General features: G+C 42.2%; 1 protein-coding gene across 3 annotated transcripts; it reads left to right on the top strand.

Annotated features, from left to right (window-relative positions):
• The first annotated feature begins 5032 nt into the window (after positions 1–5032).
• ZBTB24 (zinc finger and BTB domain containing 24) lies at positions 5033–16044 on the top strand. 3 transcript variants are annotated; one of them, XM_061623578.1, is made up of 7 exons: positions 5033–5137; positions 8607–9578; positions 11040–11207; positions 11861–11944; positions 12907–12990; positions 13914–13995; positions 15231–16044. In XM_061623578.1, the coding sequence occupies exons 2-7, from the start codon at positions 8612–8614 to the stop codon at positions 16042–16044; spliced, it is 2199 nt and encodes a 732-aa protein (XP_061479562.1). In that variant the 5' UTR covers positions 5033–5137; positions 8607–8611. The 3 variants fall into 3 exon arrangements, with proteins under 3 accessions (XP_061479562.1, XP_061479563.1, XP_061479561.1); XM_061623577.1 differs by lacking the exon at positions 5033–5137 and adding an exon at positions 5853–5901; XM_061623579.1 differs by lacking the exons at positions 5033–5137; positions 11861–11944; positions 12907–12990; positions 13914–13995; positions 15231–16044 and adding an exon at positions 5852–5901 and having other exon boundaries at positions 11020–11103.
• The last annotated feature ends 2574 nt before the right edge of the window (positions 16045–18618 follow it).

Below are 18618 nucleotides of genomic sequence, written 5' to 3'. Positions count from 1 at the left end.
GGTTAAAGAAAGGTCAGGCTGTTCTAGGTGGGAAAACAACAAACACAAAAGACTTGCCTGGAAGGCGCAGCCCCTTGCTGAGATTAAAAGCAGCCAAAAGCTTAAACAGCCCCGCCCCTCGCTCAGGAAGGAAGCCTGAGAGAATACTAAAGAGTTAAGCCCCAGCTGATAGCCATCAGCCTCAAGTAACACATCATTGGCTGGCAGCAGTAGCTGGGAGGAACCAGCCACACATATAAAGTCAGAGCACCCTAGCGAGGGAGCCTGCTCCATGAGCTAGAGAGAGCCCCAGCTGACGAAGCGTCAAGGCCCCAGCTGACAAAGCGTCAAGGCGAGTTCGGCAGCAGAGCGAGGAGGCCAGGGCCCCCCACTCTGCCCGTCTGTTCCCTGACCTCAACTAAACCGCAGTCTCCAACCCATTGATGTAATAAACCTTAAACAAAACTATGCAGGTAAGAAGCCAGCAGGTGTGTGGGGGCTTTCCAGTGTTTTGCACCGCCTGCAGCATGTACGACTATCTGCCTGTTGGACAGAAGTCGTGGGTATGCTGTCGGTGCAATGAGCTCCTGGCTCTCCGGGAAAGACTTCATTTGCTTGAGACCAAGGTGGCGGACCTGGAAAAGCTGAGAGAGGCAGAGTGGTGTGTGGAGGAGGCCTTCAGGGACGTTATAGCTGTGTCCCACTCCAACGATGATAGCTCTCCTGCTATCATGGACAACAATGGTCTCGGGGAAGGAGAGCATCCAGTTGAGGAAGAGGGAAACGATCCCTTAGAAGGGACCCATTCCTTGGGTGATGAGCAGCTATCCTCTCGTGCCGAGGATATATCTCCAGGGGGTGGAGGGATCCTTGTAGTGGGTGATTCGATCATTAGGAACATAGACAGTGGGGTGTGCGATGGGCGTGTAGACCGCAAGGTGTTTTGCCTGCCTGGTGCGAAGGTTGCGGATATCGCCCGTCGTTTAGATAGTTTGGTAGACAGTGCTGGGAAGGAGTCAGTGGTCGTGGTGCACGTTGGCACCAACGACATGGGGAAATGCAGCCGTGAGGTCCTGGAAGCAAAATTTAGGTTGCTAGGTAGGATGCTGAAAGCCAGGACCTCCAAGGTGGCTTTCTCTGAAATGCTACCGGTTCCACGCGCAGGACCAGCCAGACAGGCCCAGCTTCGCAGTCTCAATGCGTGGATGAGACGATGGTGTCGGGTGGAAGGGTTTGGATTTGTTAGGCACTGGGGAACATTTTGGGACAAGCCGGGCCTGTACAAAAGGGATGGGCTCCACTTGAACCAGAATGGAACCAGACTGCTGGCACTTAAAATTAAAAAGGTGGCAGAGCAGCTTTTAAACTGACTGAGGGGGGAAACCCGACAGGAGCTGAGAAAGGTCCGGTTCGGAATAAACCTCCCCCCTGGGATAAAAACCAAAGAAATGATGAAATTTTAAAAGGGGTAGGCCTAGAAGTAGGCATTGTGAGAGCAGGGGCACAGGATATAAATTCAGAAGAGCAAAATTACCACAGGCCTAACCACAAGTGCCAAAGACACTTGAAGAGAGACACTGCTTACAAGTGCCTGTACGCTAATGCTAGGAGCCTGCGAACCAAGATGGGAGAACTGGAGTGCTTGGTCTTAGAGGAGAGCATTGATATAGTGAGCATAACGGAGACCTGGTGGAATGGAGAAAACCAGTGGGATACGGTTATCCCTGGATATAAACTATATCGGAAGGACAGGGAAGGACGTATTGGTGGCGGAGTCGCTCTATACGTGAAAGAGGGCATTGAATCCAGCAAGCTGGAAACCCCAAAAGAGGCGGACTCCTCCACAGAATCGTTGTGGGTGGTGATACCGTGCCCCAGGAGGGACTTAATACTGGGAACGATCTATCGTCCCCCTGATCAAAATGCTCAGGGAGACCTGGAGATGAGATATGAAATTGAGGAAGCATCCAAACTAGGAAATGTGGTAGTAATGGGTGACTTCAACTACCCGGACATAGACTGGCTGCATATGTGTTCCAGTCATGACAAAGAAGCAAAGTTTCTAGATATTCTAAATGACTATTCCCTAGACTAGTTGGTCATGGAACCGACCAGAGGGACAGCAACCCTGGACTTAATCCTCAGTGGGGACCGGGACCTGGTGCGAGATGTAAGTGTTGTTGAACCGATTGGGAGCAGTGACCACAGTGCTATTAAATTAAACATACATGTAACTGGCCAATTGCCAAGAAAATCCAACACGGTCACATTTGACTTCAAAAGAGGAAACTTCACAAAAATGAGGGGATTGGTAAAAAGAAAGCTGAAAAACAAAGTCCAGAGGGTCACATCACTCGAAAATGCTTGGAAGTTGTTTAAAAACACTATATTAGAAGCTCAACTGGAGTGCATACCGCAGATCAGAAAAGGTACCGCCAGGGCCAAGAAGATGCCAGCATGGTTAACAAGCAAAGTCAAGGAAGCTCTTAGAGGCAAAAAGTCTTCCTTCAAAAAATGGAAGTCTTGTCCAAATGAAGAAAATAAAAAAGAACACAAACTCTGGCAAAAGAAATGCAAGAAGACAATAAGGGATGCTAAAAAAGAATTTGAGGAGCACATTGCTAAGAACATAAAAACCAACAACAAAAAATTCTATAAATACATTCAAAGCAGGAGACCATCTAGGGAGACAATTGGACCCTTGGATGATAAGGGAGTCAAAGGTGTACTAAAGAACGATAAGGAGATTGCAGAGAAGCTAAATGAATTCTTTGCATCTGTCTTCACAGTGGAAGATATAGGGCAGATCCCTGAACCTGAACTAACATTTGCAGGAAGGGATTCTGAGGAACTGAGACAAATAGTGGTAATGAGAGAGGAAGTTCTAAGCTTAATGGACAATATAAAAACTGACAAATCACCGGGCCCGGATGGCATCCACTCGAGAGTTCTCAAAGAACTCAAATGTGAAATTGCTGATCTGCTAACTAAAATATGTCACTTGTCCCTTGGGTCCTCCTCCGTGCCTGAGGACTGGAAAGTGGCAAATGTAACCCCAATCTTCAAAAAGGGATCCAGAGGGGATCCCGGAAATTACAGGCCAGTTAGCTTAACTTCTGTCCCTGGAAAACTGGTAGAAAGTATTATTAAAGCTAGATTAACTAAGCACATAGAAGAACAAGCCTTGCTGAAGCAGAGCCAGCATGGCTTCTGCAAGGGGAAGTACTGTCTCAGTAACCTATTAGAATTATTTGAGAGTGTCAACAAGCATATAGATAGAGGTGATCCAGTGGACATAGTGTACTTAGACTTTCAAAAAGCGTTTGACAAGGTACCTTACCAAAGGCTTCTGAGAAAGCTTAGCAGGCATGGAATAAGAGGAGAGGTCCTCTTGTGGATAAGAAATTGGTTAAGAAGCAGAAAGCAGAGAGTAGGAATAAACGGACAGTTCTCCCAATGGAGGGCTGTAGAAAGTGGAGTCCCTCAAGGATCGGTATTGGGACCTGTACTTTTCAACTTGTTCATTAATGACCTAGAATTAGGAGTTTGCTGATGACACTAAATTGTTCAGGGTTGTTAAAACAAAAAGGGATTGCGAAGAGCTCCAAAAAGACCTCTCCAAACTGAGTGAATGGGCAGAAAAATGGCAAATGCAAGTCAATATAAACAAGTGTAAAATTATGCATATTGGAGCAAAAAATCTTAATTTCACATATACGCTCATGGGGTCTGAACTGGCAGTGACCGACCAGGAGAGAGACCTCGGGATTGTAGTGGACAGCACAATGAAAATGTCGACCCAGTGTGCGGCAGCTGTGAAAAAGGCAAATTCCATGCTAGCGATAATTAGGAAAGGTATTGAAAATAAAACAGCCAATATCATAATGCCATTGTATAAATCTATGGTGCGGCCGCATTTGGAATACTGTGTACAGTTCTGGTCGCCTCATCTCAAAAAGGATATTATAGAGTTGGAAAAGGTTCAGAAGAGGGCAACCAGAATGATCAAGGGGATGGAGCGACTCCCTTACGAGGAAAGGTTGCAGCATTTGGGGCTTTTTAGTTTAGAGAAAAGGCGGGTCAGAGGAGACATGATAGAAGTGTATAAAATTATGCATGGCATTGAGAAAGTGGATAGAGAAAAGTTCTTCTCCCTCTCTCATAATACTAGAACTCGTGGACATTCAAAGAAGCTGAATGTTGGAAGATTCAGGACAGACAAAAGGAAGTACTTCTTTACTCAGCGCATAGTTAAACTATGGAATTTGCTCCCACAAGATGCAGTAATGGCCACCAGCTTGGACGGCTTTAAAAGAAGATTAGACAAATTCATGGAGGACAGGGCTATCAATGGCTACTAGCCATGATGGCTGTGCTCTGCCACCCTAGTCAGAGGCAGCATGCTTCTGAAAACCAGTTGCCGGAAGCCTCAGGAGGGGAGAGTGTTCTTGCACTCGGGTCCTGCTTGCGGGCTTCCCCCAGGCACCTGGTTGGCCACTGTGAGAACAGGATGCTGGACTAGATGGGCCACTGGCCTGATCCAGCAGGCTCTTCGTATGTTCTTATGTTCTTAATCCCTACCCCGGAGGGAAAGGAGAGGCGAACAGCTGGAAGTGGGGTTGCTGCTCACTGTCTGCAACCACCACAGGCATGCCTGCTTGCTGCCTTGCGCCATCGTAAGTCCGAGGAAGGAGATGACACAGGAAGGGGCCCCGAACCTTTCAGGGGCCGTCCACGGACAGCAGCTGATCAGGGGGCTGCGCTGGAGCACACTGCTGATCCCTGACGATATTATCACACACCACGCCAGGACATGCCTCCACTCCGCGACGAACTCCCTCGTCTGCTTGGCTGCAAGACACCAACAATATTCCACCCAAGTCACTTAGATCCCCTCGATCCTGAACATCCTCCGCTTCCTATTCCGCTCCGCCCATTATCAAGTTCTTCTTCTTCTTCTGGTGTTTAATAGCCAATCAATGCCCTATTATCGCCACCTACAGTCAACCTCGTACCGAGCTCTCGTTTCCTGACCCACTTCCTAATCTATTCTGGCGTCACTTCCGGGATGCGCGGCTGCTGCTTTTGGTCTGCGCGTTTGTTTTCTTGCTCATTCGCCTGTCACCGGGCTCGGGGTCTGGAGCTTCTTTCCTGCTTGGTGAGTTTCTCTTCCTTCTCGCCCACCCCCCTGATAACTGATTTCATAGAGGAGGGCTCTACGCTTCCCCTCATCTTTGTATGTGCGGAAACTGTCACACGAATAATAGAAGCTTTTGTATCTCCCACTCTTTCTCTGGTTATTTTCTTGTCTTAGTACCAGCAATTTTTAGTATATAGGTTTCTCTTCTGGCAAAGCTCTGGTGCCTTTTAATAGCTGCTCAAGAAGCAGGAATTCAGTAGGTGGAACCTTCTAATCATTGGCATCTAGATGGAGTGATGGAAGAGGCATCACCTGTTGAACGTCTGCTTATTATAAAGAAAAGCATAAAGAGAATAGGAAAAGGGAGTAGAGTTGCCAAGTCTCCCTCCCCCATCCTTTCCTAGGCAGGAAAAAAGAGAAAAAAATTGGCACCTCTACTCTCTTTTCCTTTTATTTCTGTTTATGTTTTTCTAAGAAAAAAATACATCTCCCTTCTATTTTGGGGGTTCTTCTTTGATGGTAAATGGGAGTTATTATTTTATGTGAGTGAGTTTTCAAAACTGTTCACAACGTATGTTGTATTCATTATCTTGCTTGTTATTACTATTCTCTAGTTGCTCTTATTTAAGTTTGTACTAAAAGCAAACACTGAAGAGAGCTACAGGAAACATCCCATAATAGAGAAGAAAACTGATTTTAACTATTCCCTCAGGATTAAGCTGTTCAAAGGAAAAAGCATGACATCTAATCTAGAAAAATGATGGCACAAAGCTCTGTGCTAGGTAATATATATGCTTCTCCCAACTTGAATGAGTTCATTGGAAGGAACTTTAATATACTCTAGTCTTCTTTATAGGACTGTGATATCAAAAGATTTCTTTGGAATGCATGTTACTTGATCAATGATGTTATTAGTGATTGTACTATGACTGAATGACACATACTGATGACTGGAGATAAAGACTACCTCAGAAAAGCAGCCAGGGAATGTTTTCCTTTACCCTAAACCTTCAAAAACAATGGAAAAGAAAGCCAGCTGATTTCTGCTTACATGATAGGCCCAATGATAGTCTAATAAAGGGTTTTCTTAAGATTAATTCTCTTGAGTGAAGGTGGGTTCTTCAGAATTTCTTATTCCAAGGAAATTACACATTGCAGTGTGAGACTCAATTGGGCCTTGCTTTGCTATTTGATTGTATTGCACAGTCATCTGCATGTTTTCAGTAGCAGTCTAGCAGGCTTTTGTGCCCTGTAGATTCATAGCCTGTGCAAAGATGTCCTGCTGTTATTTTACAGTTGTCCATCTGACAATAAAAACCTGCATTTTTTTCTCCATTCCTCAAAATGCAAAGCATATATCTGGCTGCAATCTAGACTAGATTATATTTAGAAAAAGCGGTATGTGGGATACTGAGAAATCAAGCTTTGGAGATGGGCTGTAGCTCAGTGGTAGAGTACATGCTTTGCATGCAGGTCTCAGGTTCAGTCCTTGACATCTCCTGGTAGGTTTGGAAGAGACTCCTGCATAAACCCCTGGAAATCTGATGGCCAACAATCCTGAGCCAAATAGACCAATGGTTTAATTCAGTATAAGACAGCTTTTATGTTCCTAAAAGGTTCATTCTTGCTTTGGTCTCTCAAATTTGTTTCCAGCATAGCATACTAATTCTGCTATTTTAATTTAAAAAGTGGTGGTTGTATTCAACTAAGGCTAATTCTGAGAAGACCCATTGAAATTAAGGGACCAAAGTTAATCATATCTGTTAACTTCAGTGGGTCTACTCTGAATAGGACTAGCATTGAAGATCACCCTTTCTTTTCCAAGGTAAGAATTTCTTATCTTGAATACAAAAAATACTTGAGTACTTTAGTGCAGGGCTCACTTTTTGAACCAGGGTGCATATTTCAAATTCTGAGAGTGCTGAGGAAACCAGTCACAAAATGGCTGCCATGGGGGGGTGGCTTAACACAATATGGGAGGCATGGCATAACACAGAATTAGAGAGATAATAGTCATTGCTGCTTCTGTCTCTCACCCCACCCCCCGGACAACCTCATACTTACCATGGGGAGTCAGCTATGCCCCGCTGGTCCGGATTGTGGAGATACAGCTGTTAAAGGCAGAAGTACCCAGTTTTCCCCATAGTCAGTGCTAAACTGGAGCCTAGGCTGCCATCCTGCAACCCCTTACCTGACAGTAAGCCCCATTAAACACAAAGACTTACATCTGAAATAGACATGTATAATATTGTACTGTAAATTAACTATGCAGTGAATTCTTAATGAGTGGCAGGACATGGTCTCCTGTTGCAGGAGACATGCTTAAGTCAATTTGCAAACTTTTCACATTTTGCATTTGTTATTTGGGAGTTTCAATATCCACCTACACTTATAATGTAGTAGTATTTGCATACTATTAGTAGTAGTATATTCTCTAGGGAGTACCTGATCTCAGACAAACTCACTACTGAAAAGATGCATCCCAGAAGGTGGTAGGCCCTCCTTCATTGGAAGTTTTTAAAGAGAGACTGGATGGCTACTTCAGATATGCTGTACCCTGAATTTCCTGCAATAGCAGGCAGTTAGCTTAGAAACCCATTGAGGTCCCTTCCAATTATGTAATTTATGTAAGTTGGATAAGAAACCACACATACGGATAGGTGTTGTATGTGATTTCCTGGCTTGATTCAGCAGCTGAGGCCACATACATAATTTCACTTGAATCATCTATTAGGCAGAATGAGCATTAGTAGAATTCAGTACCACCCAATACAGTATTAAATCTCTGGTTTATCTAGGGCTGTGGGCCCTAGTATTTGTACAACAGTTGGAACACAGACAGCCTGATACATGTTTTTCATGTGATAAGTAACTTGTAGAGTTGATAAGTCAATGCTACATCCACTTTTTTCAAAAATGTCTGGAGTTCTCCCCCAAAAAAGCATTTCCAAAAATAGTATATATCTCTATCTTTTATTTAAAATTATTATAATAGTAATTTACTTTCAAGGAAAGGCAATGGGCAAATGTTTAAAAATGATATTAAGAGGAAAATATGTGTACAATCCTTCTTTTTATCCTCTTAAGAAAAAAATTAAAGCTTCCATCTGTAACTGAAGCACTGCTATTATCCTGCCTCTATAGAAATCAGTGGCTAAATTCCCAGTTTATTTGAATGTTGTTAGGATTGCAGCCAATCCTTGTATTTAGATACTATGGTTGTTAAGTCAAGTTGTGCAAGTTAACATTTTATTAATTCACATGATTCCCAAGCTTAGGATGTTTGCTTTCTAATCATGACTGGAATCCAAAGGGATTTTGCATGGGCACTTTGGCCACTTCTGAAGGTTGGAGGATCCTTCAAAGCAGCATTTAATGCTCTATGAGGGGTTCTGCAATTGTCCCATGTATGTACACAAGCACTGTTCCATTCAGGCAGAAACTCTTTGAGTCCCAATCATTGTTTCCCACCTTTTTCTTTTTCCAGCAACAATGGATGAAGCAGTTCCTGATGCTTCTGAGAAGCTGATAGTCATCCACTCACAAGTTCACAGAGATACTGTTCTGACTAACTTTGAAGAGCAGAGGAAAAAAGATTTCTTGTGCGATATCACTTTAATTGTAGAAAATGTTCACTTTAGAGCACACAAAGCTTTACTTGCTGCCAGCAGCGAATATTTCTCCATGATGTTTGTTGATGAGGGGGAGATCGGCCAGTCAATTTATATGCTAGAAGGAATGGTGTCAGATGCTTTTGGTGCACTGTTAGAATTTATCTACACTGGCTCTCTACAAGCTAGTGAAAAAAGTACAGAGCAAATTTTAGCCACGGCTCATCTCCTGAAAGTAAATGATTTAGTAAGGGCATACACGGAACAACAGAAGAATTTAAGTTTGAATAGCATGTTATCGGCCATGCCTAATAATGGGGCCACGGTAGCTGTCTTGGCAAATGACAAGAAAAGCAAAGATCCACCAAAGCGAAAACGTGGGAGACCAAGAAAAGTAAAGAATAACCAGGAGGAAAAGCTTGGGGCATCTGCTGAAGATGCACAGTTAAGAGAGAACAACTCTGTTCATAACAAGCAAAATTTTATGAAGGACACTGTGGTGGGAGACAGAGACTCCAATAAGGGGATTCCTGTAAGCAGAGAAGCAAGAGAAACAGAGCATGCTTGTAGTTCAGATGTTGTAGTGAGTGTCTCCACTGAAAAAGATGAGAATTATGATCCTAAAGGCCCAGTTATACCGGCCAGTCAGAATCGTTATAGCAAACGTAGGATACAGCGGTCTGTCAAGCTAAGAGATTATAAACTGATTGGGGATGAAGAGGACAATGGCTTGAAAAAAAGGAATGATAGGAGAAGAAAACGTTCAGGTTCTGAAGTTGAGTGCAAAGACTGTGGGAAACTATTTAAATATAACCATTTTTTAGCTATTCATCGAAGAAGTCATACAGGTAGGTACCAATGATAGGTGTATTTCATTTAATATGGTAAAATACCATAAGCAGCATGCTTCTTAAACTGCAGCTTTGATTTATCTAGCACTTAAAGTATAATTTTTATTGTGTAGTCATAAGTTAATGATTAAACAGTTATATAAGGAAAATTACATAAATCTAATGAAATGAATCCAATTATAATTTGGATGAAATCATAAAACATTTCATTAGATAGATAATATCATTAAATAGTTTAAACAAAGAAGCCCTTTTTAAATTTATAATCAATTTAGCAGAAGAAATGTGATCTTTTCACACTCCAGAAGCAGACAAAAAAGTAGACCCAAATATGTGATGTTCCAAGTGCCACGATTACCTCTATGCCCAAAGTTTGTTATACAATAGTTTATGTAAATAGTTCCACTGGCAGTAATTGCTCAGAGCCTTGAACATCCTCCTGAGACCTGTTACCATTTGAGAAGTTAAAGCCATGTGGTCCACCTATAAGAGTAAAGGTATTTGTTCTCCACCAACAATTGGAAGGGAAAGTCTTGCCACCACAGTAGTAAGAATATTGTTTATTTAAAAAATTAAATAAAAGTAGACAGTTGCTTACTGTACATTACAGGTGCACTTTCCAAGATAAGTCTGTTTGGAGAAATAAGGGTATTAAGATTAGTATCTGTGTATAAAGTTTTCATTGGAAAAAGCAACCAGGTATATATTGGTGTGGGCCTGTGTATCCCAAAGAAATTTCATATTTATGAGGTGAAAAGTGGTGCTTGAATTTACAAAAGGCTGCATTCGTGTGTGTGTGTGTGTGTTTTCTCAATATTTTGCCCTTCTAGTCCAGTGACAGTCAACTTCTACAGCTTATAGGGAGGGAGACAAACCCACCTGGCCATGTTGACACCACTGCCCCAGGCATCTTGGCTGCGGAGGTCTCGCCTTGCCAGCTAAAGAACCTGGCAAGCACTGTTCCAATGCACCAAAAAAAAAACCCTAATGTTTTCACATTGCCTGCTATATAATTAACTGGTATATTTCCCAGTCAGAATCTAGATATTGCTGCTGAATGTATAAGATGATCATTGTAGAATTATTATTGTTACGAATTTACTTATTTTACATCAGCCCTAAGAAGAACATGTGTGGCTGTGCACTTAAACCAGGAAGTCTTTGGCCGTAGATTCAGCCTATGGTCTTCAGCAAGGCAGTATTTCTTGGTCCCTCCATTGGCAGTGTGATTATAATAAAATACTGAGTGACCTTACTGGGTAGTTTTTGGCTTCCTGAGGACATATGTGAAGCACTTTGAACATTCCAAAATTATTCATGGAAATTTCATAATCATAATTGTCTTTGTTTTTGTTACCCGTCCTGCAGTTTTTAAAAGAGTTTAGGTGTGAAACATCTTTCTGTCAACTTGAAATGTCTAACTATTTGCCATTCACAGACCTGGTACCTTGTTTTTAGGGGAGCGTCCATTTAAGTGCAGTGAATGTGGTAAAGGCTTTTCCCAGAAACACTCTCTCCAAGTTCATGAGCGGATGCATACTGGAGAACGGCCATATACTTGTACTGTTTGCAATAAGGCTTTAACGACAAAACATTCACTGCTGGAACACATGAGCCTTCATACAGGTAAAGTCAAGAGCAATCTAGCTATGCTAAGAGTGTTAATTAAAGATCAAAGAATTGTCTGGTTGAATCAGGTCCCAGATCCATTAAACCCAACATTGTTTCTAACAGCAGGAAGCCTGATGCCTCCTGGGCCTTTACAAGTAGTACATTAAGGTGTCAGCAAAACCTAGGCTGACATCCAGCTAAGTCATACCCAGAGTAGATCCACTGAAATCAACAGACTTAAATCCTTTGAGTTTAGTGTGTCTGTTCTGAATATGACTCCCACAGGGTATCAACCCTAAAGGTTTGTCCTTCGCACCTGGTATATTGCTTCTGCACATAGAAGTGAAATTTACGTAGTAAGGCTAATAACCATTCATAGACTTTATCCTCCATGAACTGGTTGAATCTTTTTTTAAAAGCCTTCTAAGCTGGTTTCCATCACTGCATGTTGTGGAGTAACTTTCATGTTAAATACACATTTAAGGCTGAAAACATTCCCAGGAGTAAACATGCCTGGGATTGTGGTGTTTCTGTAATCAAACTATACTGTTGCATAATGTTTAGCTATATTTTTTAGTAGGACCCAGGCTAAATTACAAGCTATGCAGTGATATCTGTTGTGATTTCTTTGAACCGTCTTCTAAAATACTCTGTTATTTTTCTTTCAGGTCAGAAGGCATTTACCTGTGATCAGTGTGGAAAATACTTCAGCCAGAAGAGACAACTTAAGAGTCATTACAGAGTTCACACAGGTATAACAGATTTAAGAGATATAGTGGACTTTGTTGGAATATTTTTAACACATTGTCCTTCTTAGAATAATTTAAAAAGAGATGTATATGAAATGTAACAAGGTAGAATATTTATATATTAGTTCTGTATTAAAGAAGAATGTGGCAGTCTTTTGAACTCTTACCTTGAAGATTCAAAGCTGTGAGGCTATTTCAGAGTTGATGTTACACTTCAGAGTGGTTTTGCACATTGTGTGCAAGCATGAACAGGAAGCATGTGCAATACTTCTAGCACAACATATGGGTGATGTGCATTTCCCTTGTAAAGTATGCAAATGCTATTCCTATATTAAGTGCCCATGCATTTCCTTATGGGGGAGATAAAGATTACGCTTTTGCGCATCCTCACTTCATCCCGAAGCACAGAAAGAGCAACATGACTTTGTTTTGTGTTTCTGTGTTTCCCCATAACGTACTGAGCTGTTGTCATGGGATTGCAGTACCGGTATGTGTGGAGTACCTCTGGGCTTGGATTCAGAGAGAAGCTGAGAATGTCAGACATCCTCCTGGTCCACAGAGATGTGCATGAGCTATAGTGTTCTGCTGTCTCTCTAAATGCTTGCTCTCAGTAGCATTTAAAACAACTAATGTTGTGAAGGAAAGATACGTAACCAACCCAAATCTCTCTGAATACCAGAAGATAATGTCAGCTCCTTCGTTTCACTTCAGCAGCTAGAAGAACTTAGTAACCTTCATCAAACATTAAGCAGGAAAGTTGTCTCTGCTTTCTATAACTGCCCTGTGTCGCTTCTCTTAATTGTGGCATTGATTTGATTTCAGACGTGTTAAATTTGTGTGCTTATGTTTTAATATTGTGAGCTGCCTTGACAGCTGTCTTGGACCAAAAGGCAGGACGGACATTTTAAATAAAGTAAATATAGTCAGAAAAATTAATTGGTACATATCTTTCTCTTTATAATAAGGCCATTCATTGCCAGAATGTAACCTGTGTCATCGTAAATTCATGGATGCAGCTCAGTTAAAGAAACACTTAAGAACACATACAGGTAATGTCACTCTTCATTTCTGTTTAAAAGAACAGAGAGGTGTCCTTTGAGTGATGACACACACACACCTGTGGGTTTGGCTGCTAGGCATAGCAGTAGGCAGGAACGCGCAAGCATGTAGTGTCAGGTCAAAGGAGAGGTCCGCCTTCCTGAGGGGGAGAGCTTTAAATAAATAAATAAATAAATAAAATTTTATTTTTAGGCCGCCTATCTGGCTGAATGAACGGCCACTTTAGCACCAGCTTAGCCACAAGCTGTTCTTTAAACTGTGAATGTTGATGTGCAGATGAACTTTGAGAGGCAGCAATGTGCCCCAGGGAGAATAAAGGGGTTTTTATCTGTAGTGAGAGTGCTGGATCCATAATGTGCAGGTCCAAGGATAAGGAGCTGCATGCACGCCAGGTTCCTTCCACATTGTGTTCTAGGTCTTCCAATATTATGGAAGGAAACTGTGCAGGAGGAATACTTGTTGCAGCAGCTTCCATGGTACTAAGTTAGCATCCAAAGGGGCTTTGCAGTGGAAGATGGATGCTATCTCTTTTCTCTCCTTGTATCCGTTAGGTATGAGACAAATACTGCTTATATGACAAAGGTCCCTTCCTTTCCAGTGCTCTTTGAATTCTGACAGGCTTTCAAGTCCTAAATGTGCTGCCATTATTATCTCCTTGTAGCAGAATGCCCCTTGTACAACATGGCCATTATTTATTTTGATGCTTTGTAGTCATAGTTCTTGAAACATTTTGGCACAAGCGATGTGCTCATATAACAAGATTTAGAGTATAACAAGATTTAGGAGTTGTTTCGTTATCAAGACACTACTCAGATGACCAAGTGTCACACATTGTATGTGAGAGTATTTTAATTATGATATCCTTTAATTAAGCGGTGATATCTTGCTTTTATTCTAACCAATGTTTTTGTAGGTGAAAAGCCATTTACATGTGAAATTTGTGGCAAGTCCTTCACAGCCAAAAGCTCTCTTCAGACTCACATCAGAATCCACAGGTGTGCTATCCTTTCTTCTAATTTGAATGGGCGCATGTCGGAAACTAGTTTAAGAGAAGTAAACTAGTGTTATTGAGTGTGAATTGTTACAGACTACACTGAAACAGAAGCTGAAAATACAAAATGGGATTTAAAAAAAATTGTTGCACTTTCCTCCAAATTGTGTTCTGTGAGACAGCTTCGACTCATTTTATATAAACATATTATTTATTATAATAATTGCATTTATATCCCACCTTTTCTCTCTTCCTCCTCGTTTAATTCCCACAACAACCCTGTGAGGTAGGTTAGGCTGAGAGACCGTGAGTAGCCCAGGGTCACCCAGTGAGCTTCATGGCTGAGTGGAGATTCGAACCCTTGTCTTCCAGGTCCAAGTACAGCACTCTAACCGCTACACCACACTGGCTCGATCACTCATCAAGGGGTTTGGAAGCACAGTGTTACAATTTTGGGAAGATGAAGAAAAACTTTGATTGCTGCATAGAAGCAAAGAGTGCAATTGCTCTGTAGCTCTTGCAGTGTCTTTTTATTTCAGCTTCCCATCTGGTCTCAAAAAACTGCAAGAAAGGGGCAATTATATGCTCCAAGACACTGTGGGGGACAATGATTTTGCCATGTCACCCTTAGCAGCAGCCGGAGTAGTAAGGAAAGGTCTGTGTACCCAGTCTGGCTTAGCCCACTTGGCATTCTGCAAGCTGTCCCTACCCGCCATCATCCTATTCATCATACAGATGGGATTCTGCTGGTGTAGTTTCTCAGCACCCTCAAAATACTCCAATTCCCAGGGTTGCATTTCTAGCCACGCACTGGCAACCTTCTGAATAAAAACAGGTTAAATGCCTCTATGGAAGCAAGAAGGCCCTGTGGGCCTGATATGGACTGCACTCTTGCTTGCCTACTTCATACTGTGCTGCTGCCAGCTTGGTAAACTAGAGACAGAGCCACATCAAGGCATGGCAGGCAGCCTGTGTACAGCCACGTGCTCTGGAGGGGCCTTGTCTTGTACCGTGGCATGATTTGTAGCACATTTGGCAAAAAAAGCCTGGCCGCCACTGAGTTAGAGCTAACTTGCAAAGTAATTGCAGTAAAAAAATAGTATAGAAAAAGCATCTATGTATGGCATCCAGTTTCAGTGCAGTAATGTTTCTACTCACTACCCATTTTTAAATAAAAAAATGTCTGTGTCCCACAAGATATTTGCATATCTGATGAAGCTAAAATGTGTTCTCTTGCAGAGGAGAAAAACCGTACACATGCAGCATTTGTGGAAAATCCTTTTCTGATTCCAGTGCCAAGAGGAGACACTGTATCTTGCACACTGGCAAAAAGCCTTTCTCTTGCTCAGAGTGCAACGTGCAGTTTGCACGCTTAGACAATCTGAAGTCACATTTAAAGATTCACATCAAAGAAAAACAGTTACAAGAAGCAAACAGTGCTCCAAACAGCAGCAGCACGGACGAAGTCAGGAGCATTCTTCAGCTACAGCAATATCAACTTTCTACCTCTGGAGCACAAGAGATCCAGCTGCTGGTTACAGATTCCGTGCACAATATAAACTTTGTGCCCAGCCATAGTGAAGGTATTAGCGTTGTCACTGCAGATGGTACCCAAAATGTGATGGCAGACCATGCAGGCAGTCTTACCCTTCTCACTCAGCCATCTCAGCAGCTGCAGAACTTGCTTCTTTCAGCCCAGCCAGAGCCAACAGACCAGATTCAGAATATCAATGTTGTGAGCAACCAAATGGAGCCTCCACAGGCTGAGCAAATGCATGTCATCACACTCTCTAAAGAAGCCCTAGAACATCTCCATGCCAACCAGCATCCAGCAGAAGTGCTCCAGATAGCCACAGGAACATCTCATCAAGGCCAACACCTGCAGGTGGCCCAAGAACCTAGCCAGGACTTTCGCATTAGCCAAGCTACAGTCCTACCTCCTCAAATTAGCAAAGGACAAACCCAAACTGTACATGTCTCTGAATCGCCTCAACAGTCTCTGACTATAGACCAGTCAACTGGTGACCATCATATTGAGAGGCAGACTTTTTGAGATACAGGCTGCTTTGCTCCTTAGATATTTATTTACAAAGGGAGTAATTGAGGTCAAACCAGATCATATTTCATTGACTATTTAAATTAGCATTTTGGTAATATTGACGGTTGATTTCATTGTAGGTGAGTTGGGTTTCTTTGTTTGGCTTTGTTAACTTAAATATATGTTGACAGAGAGGTTTCATAGCCAGGGCCCATACTTGTTTTACCCGAACTGCAATAGTTATTGGAATACTCTGGGTGTGATACAGCCATTTTAGTTGTTTCATTGGAAAAGAGCTCTTCACCTGCTTTAATCTCTAGTTTAAACTGATGGGATGTAAATATTAACTTTACAGCCTCTGTATCTTTAGCAAATTTAACTGCTGGATGTCTTTAGTTATAATTGGGTGAATGCAGATCCAATCATGCAGATTTATTTGGATTCCAAAAACTAGATATGAAGCTCCACCCCTTTGTGTTAACTAGGGTTGTGTGAAACCTATCACTTCATTTCCCCAGATTTCCACGTTCTTCTTCATGCTCTTGGATATATATGGAAAGTCTGCATTTTCTCTGGCACCCTTTTTTCTTCTCTTCCTCTGAAAAAGTAATTATGAATATTTATGCACATTATAGTGGCAAGCTGGGAACATACATGTTGACATTTTATATGTGCAAATAAATGTGCAAGGCAGCAGATAAAATGACAACTTCCAATCCATTTTGCAGACTTGCTTTGATGTATAACCACAGGTATGTAATGTCAAAAGGGCAAAATGTAAAGTTGGATTTCTGAGCACATGTGCATAGGCCATCCTGCAAAGTGCCAGCTCAAAAAAAGTATTGTTTTGCTTGTTTAGGTTTCACATTAGGCTTTGCCCACACACTATTCAGCTCTAGTTGCATATTGGCCTAATTCAGATGAAACAATCTTGGTCTAATAAGCCATGGTTTGTCAGACCAAGAACAAGTGTTATGACTGTGTGCTCCCTCCCCCTTTCCGTCCTCTTTTCTCTCTTGCACCATAATGCATTACTTCTGGGATCTCTTAAATTACAGTTACTCATTATAGTCAAACTTATAAACTGTTGTTTAAACACTACAGTCCTAATCATCAAATTGGGAAGGGGTGTGAAGGCATAACGTTCATTTTCAGTCTGATAAATCATGGTTTACTGGACCAAGATCATTACACTTGAGATGGCCCATAGAGTGGTTGTACTTGTTATGGAGAGGGATGCATACTCTACTTAAATAATGCATTGCTAACTAATAAGCATTTTGATGTACATTTGGCCTCTGCTTTTCCTTTTCACAGTCTAGCTTGAACAACAATTTGCATATCCAGCCACCATTTTCCCCATGTTGAAAGTAGATCTGACACAATTAAGAATAAGGAAGTTTTAAGATAATTGTCTGTAGCAGTGGAATAACACTATTCATGTTGGAAACGGAACCTTGCAGGTTATCTTGGCATCCTTGTGTTACCCTTGCTTAATGGTTGGCTGTAATGCTAAGCTGTGTTAATGGGAGGTGCTCCTGACACCAGGCTTAGCCAAAATTAAGGACGAATGTTACGTCATTTCATGTCTGCAATGGCCCACATAACTCTTCAATTCATCAGACACCAAAAATGTATCACTTGCAGTCAGTTCGTCTTTTGAAAGTTTTTGCATGTATTACTCTTTTTACTCAGATCAGATGTAGATCTGAAGCTACTGTGCAAACATATACCCCTATTCATTATAGTGGAAGAGGGTGTTCTTTGCACATGCACATGTTGTGTGTGCGTGGCGCACAGCGTGTGTTTAGTGCCGAAGAGAAAATAAAGAAGAAAGTCCAGTCCTTTTGTTTAAGATGAGACTTTTACTGGCAAAGCTCAATAAGTTTAACAGACAGTTTCTAACTCCTTCCTTCACTAACATATACAACCCCCACACAAGTGCTGCTTCAGCTTCAAGGTGTTATGGCTTCAGTGCCAGCCGCTGCGACCTTGGTATGCTGCCGTTTTAACCCCTTTTTAGTCTTTCTGGAAACCAGACTCATTCTATCCTCATCAGCACATACTCTTGAGCTGCCCTGGCTAGTGACGTAGATGGGCAGAGCAATCCTAACTATAGGAAGCTGGTGTAAGTTAGGCTGATGTTACTTACCCCTATTTCAAACTCTGTTCACAAACTCTGGGAGGGGCTACCACCAGCTGAGCCAGCAAGTGAGTATGGGCCTGAGTTTGGAGGATTGGGTCCTTAGTTACATGACTGAGCTGAACAGAATTTGGAATAGGTGTAAATCTCTTTGCCCTGTCCCACGCCTGCCATGCTCCCAGAACACCCATTTTTGGGGGACTTACCCCAGTGCAAGTAACACCAATATAAGTTCCATCGGCTGAGCCAAAAGCCTCAGCTCAGCTGGGTTGAGGGCATATCCCTGGCTAAGCTGGAATGAGGGAGTTCTGCCAGTGTAGCTCCAGATGAGCCAAGACAGCCCAAGATCCCCTATTCCAAACTCTGCTCATCCCAGCAGATTGTGGGTTTAGATTGCACTGTGAGAAGCCTTGAGAGTGGGGTATAGCGGAGCCCCTACAGCAAAT

Source organism: Rhineura floridana, chromosome 4, assembly GCF_030035675.1.
Source record: "Rhineura floridana isolate rRhiFlo1 chromosome 4, rRhiFlo1.hap2, whole genome shotgun sequence".
Classification (NCBI taxonomy): domain Eukaryota; kingdom Metazoa; phylum Chordata; class Lepidosauria; order Squamata; family Rhineuridae; genus Rhineura; species Rhineura floridana.
Note: the sequence above shows the minus strand (reverse complement) of the source record. Positions and strands in the feature narration are given on the sequence as shown.

Bases quoted from the DNA above. Each gene is read 5' to 3' on its own strand.
- ZBTB24 (XM_061623577.1), top strand. From the start codon at position 5,877: ATGATGGCACAAAGCTCTGTGCTAG. The intron at 5,902-8,606 runs GTAATATATATG...TTCTTTTTCCAG, and splicing joins GGCACAAAGCTCTGTGCTAG to CAACAATGGATGAAGCAGTT. The intron at 11,208-11,860 runs GTAAAGTCAAGA...TTTTTCTTTCAG, and splicing joins ACACATGAGCCTTCATACAG to GTCAGAAGGCATTTACCTGT.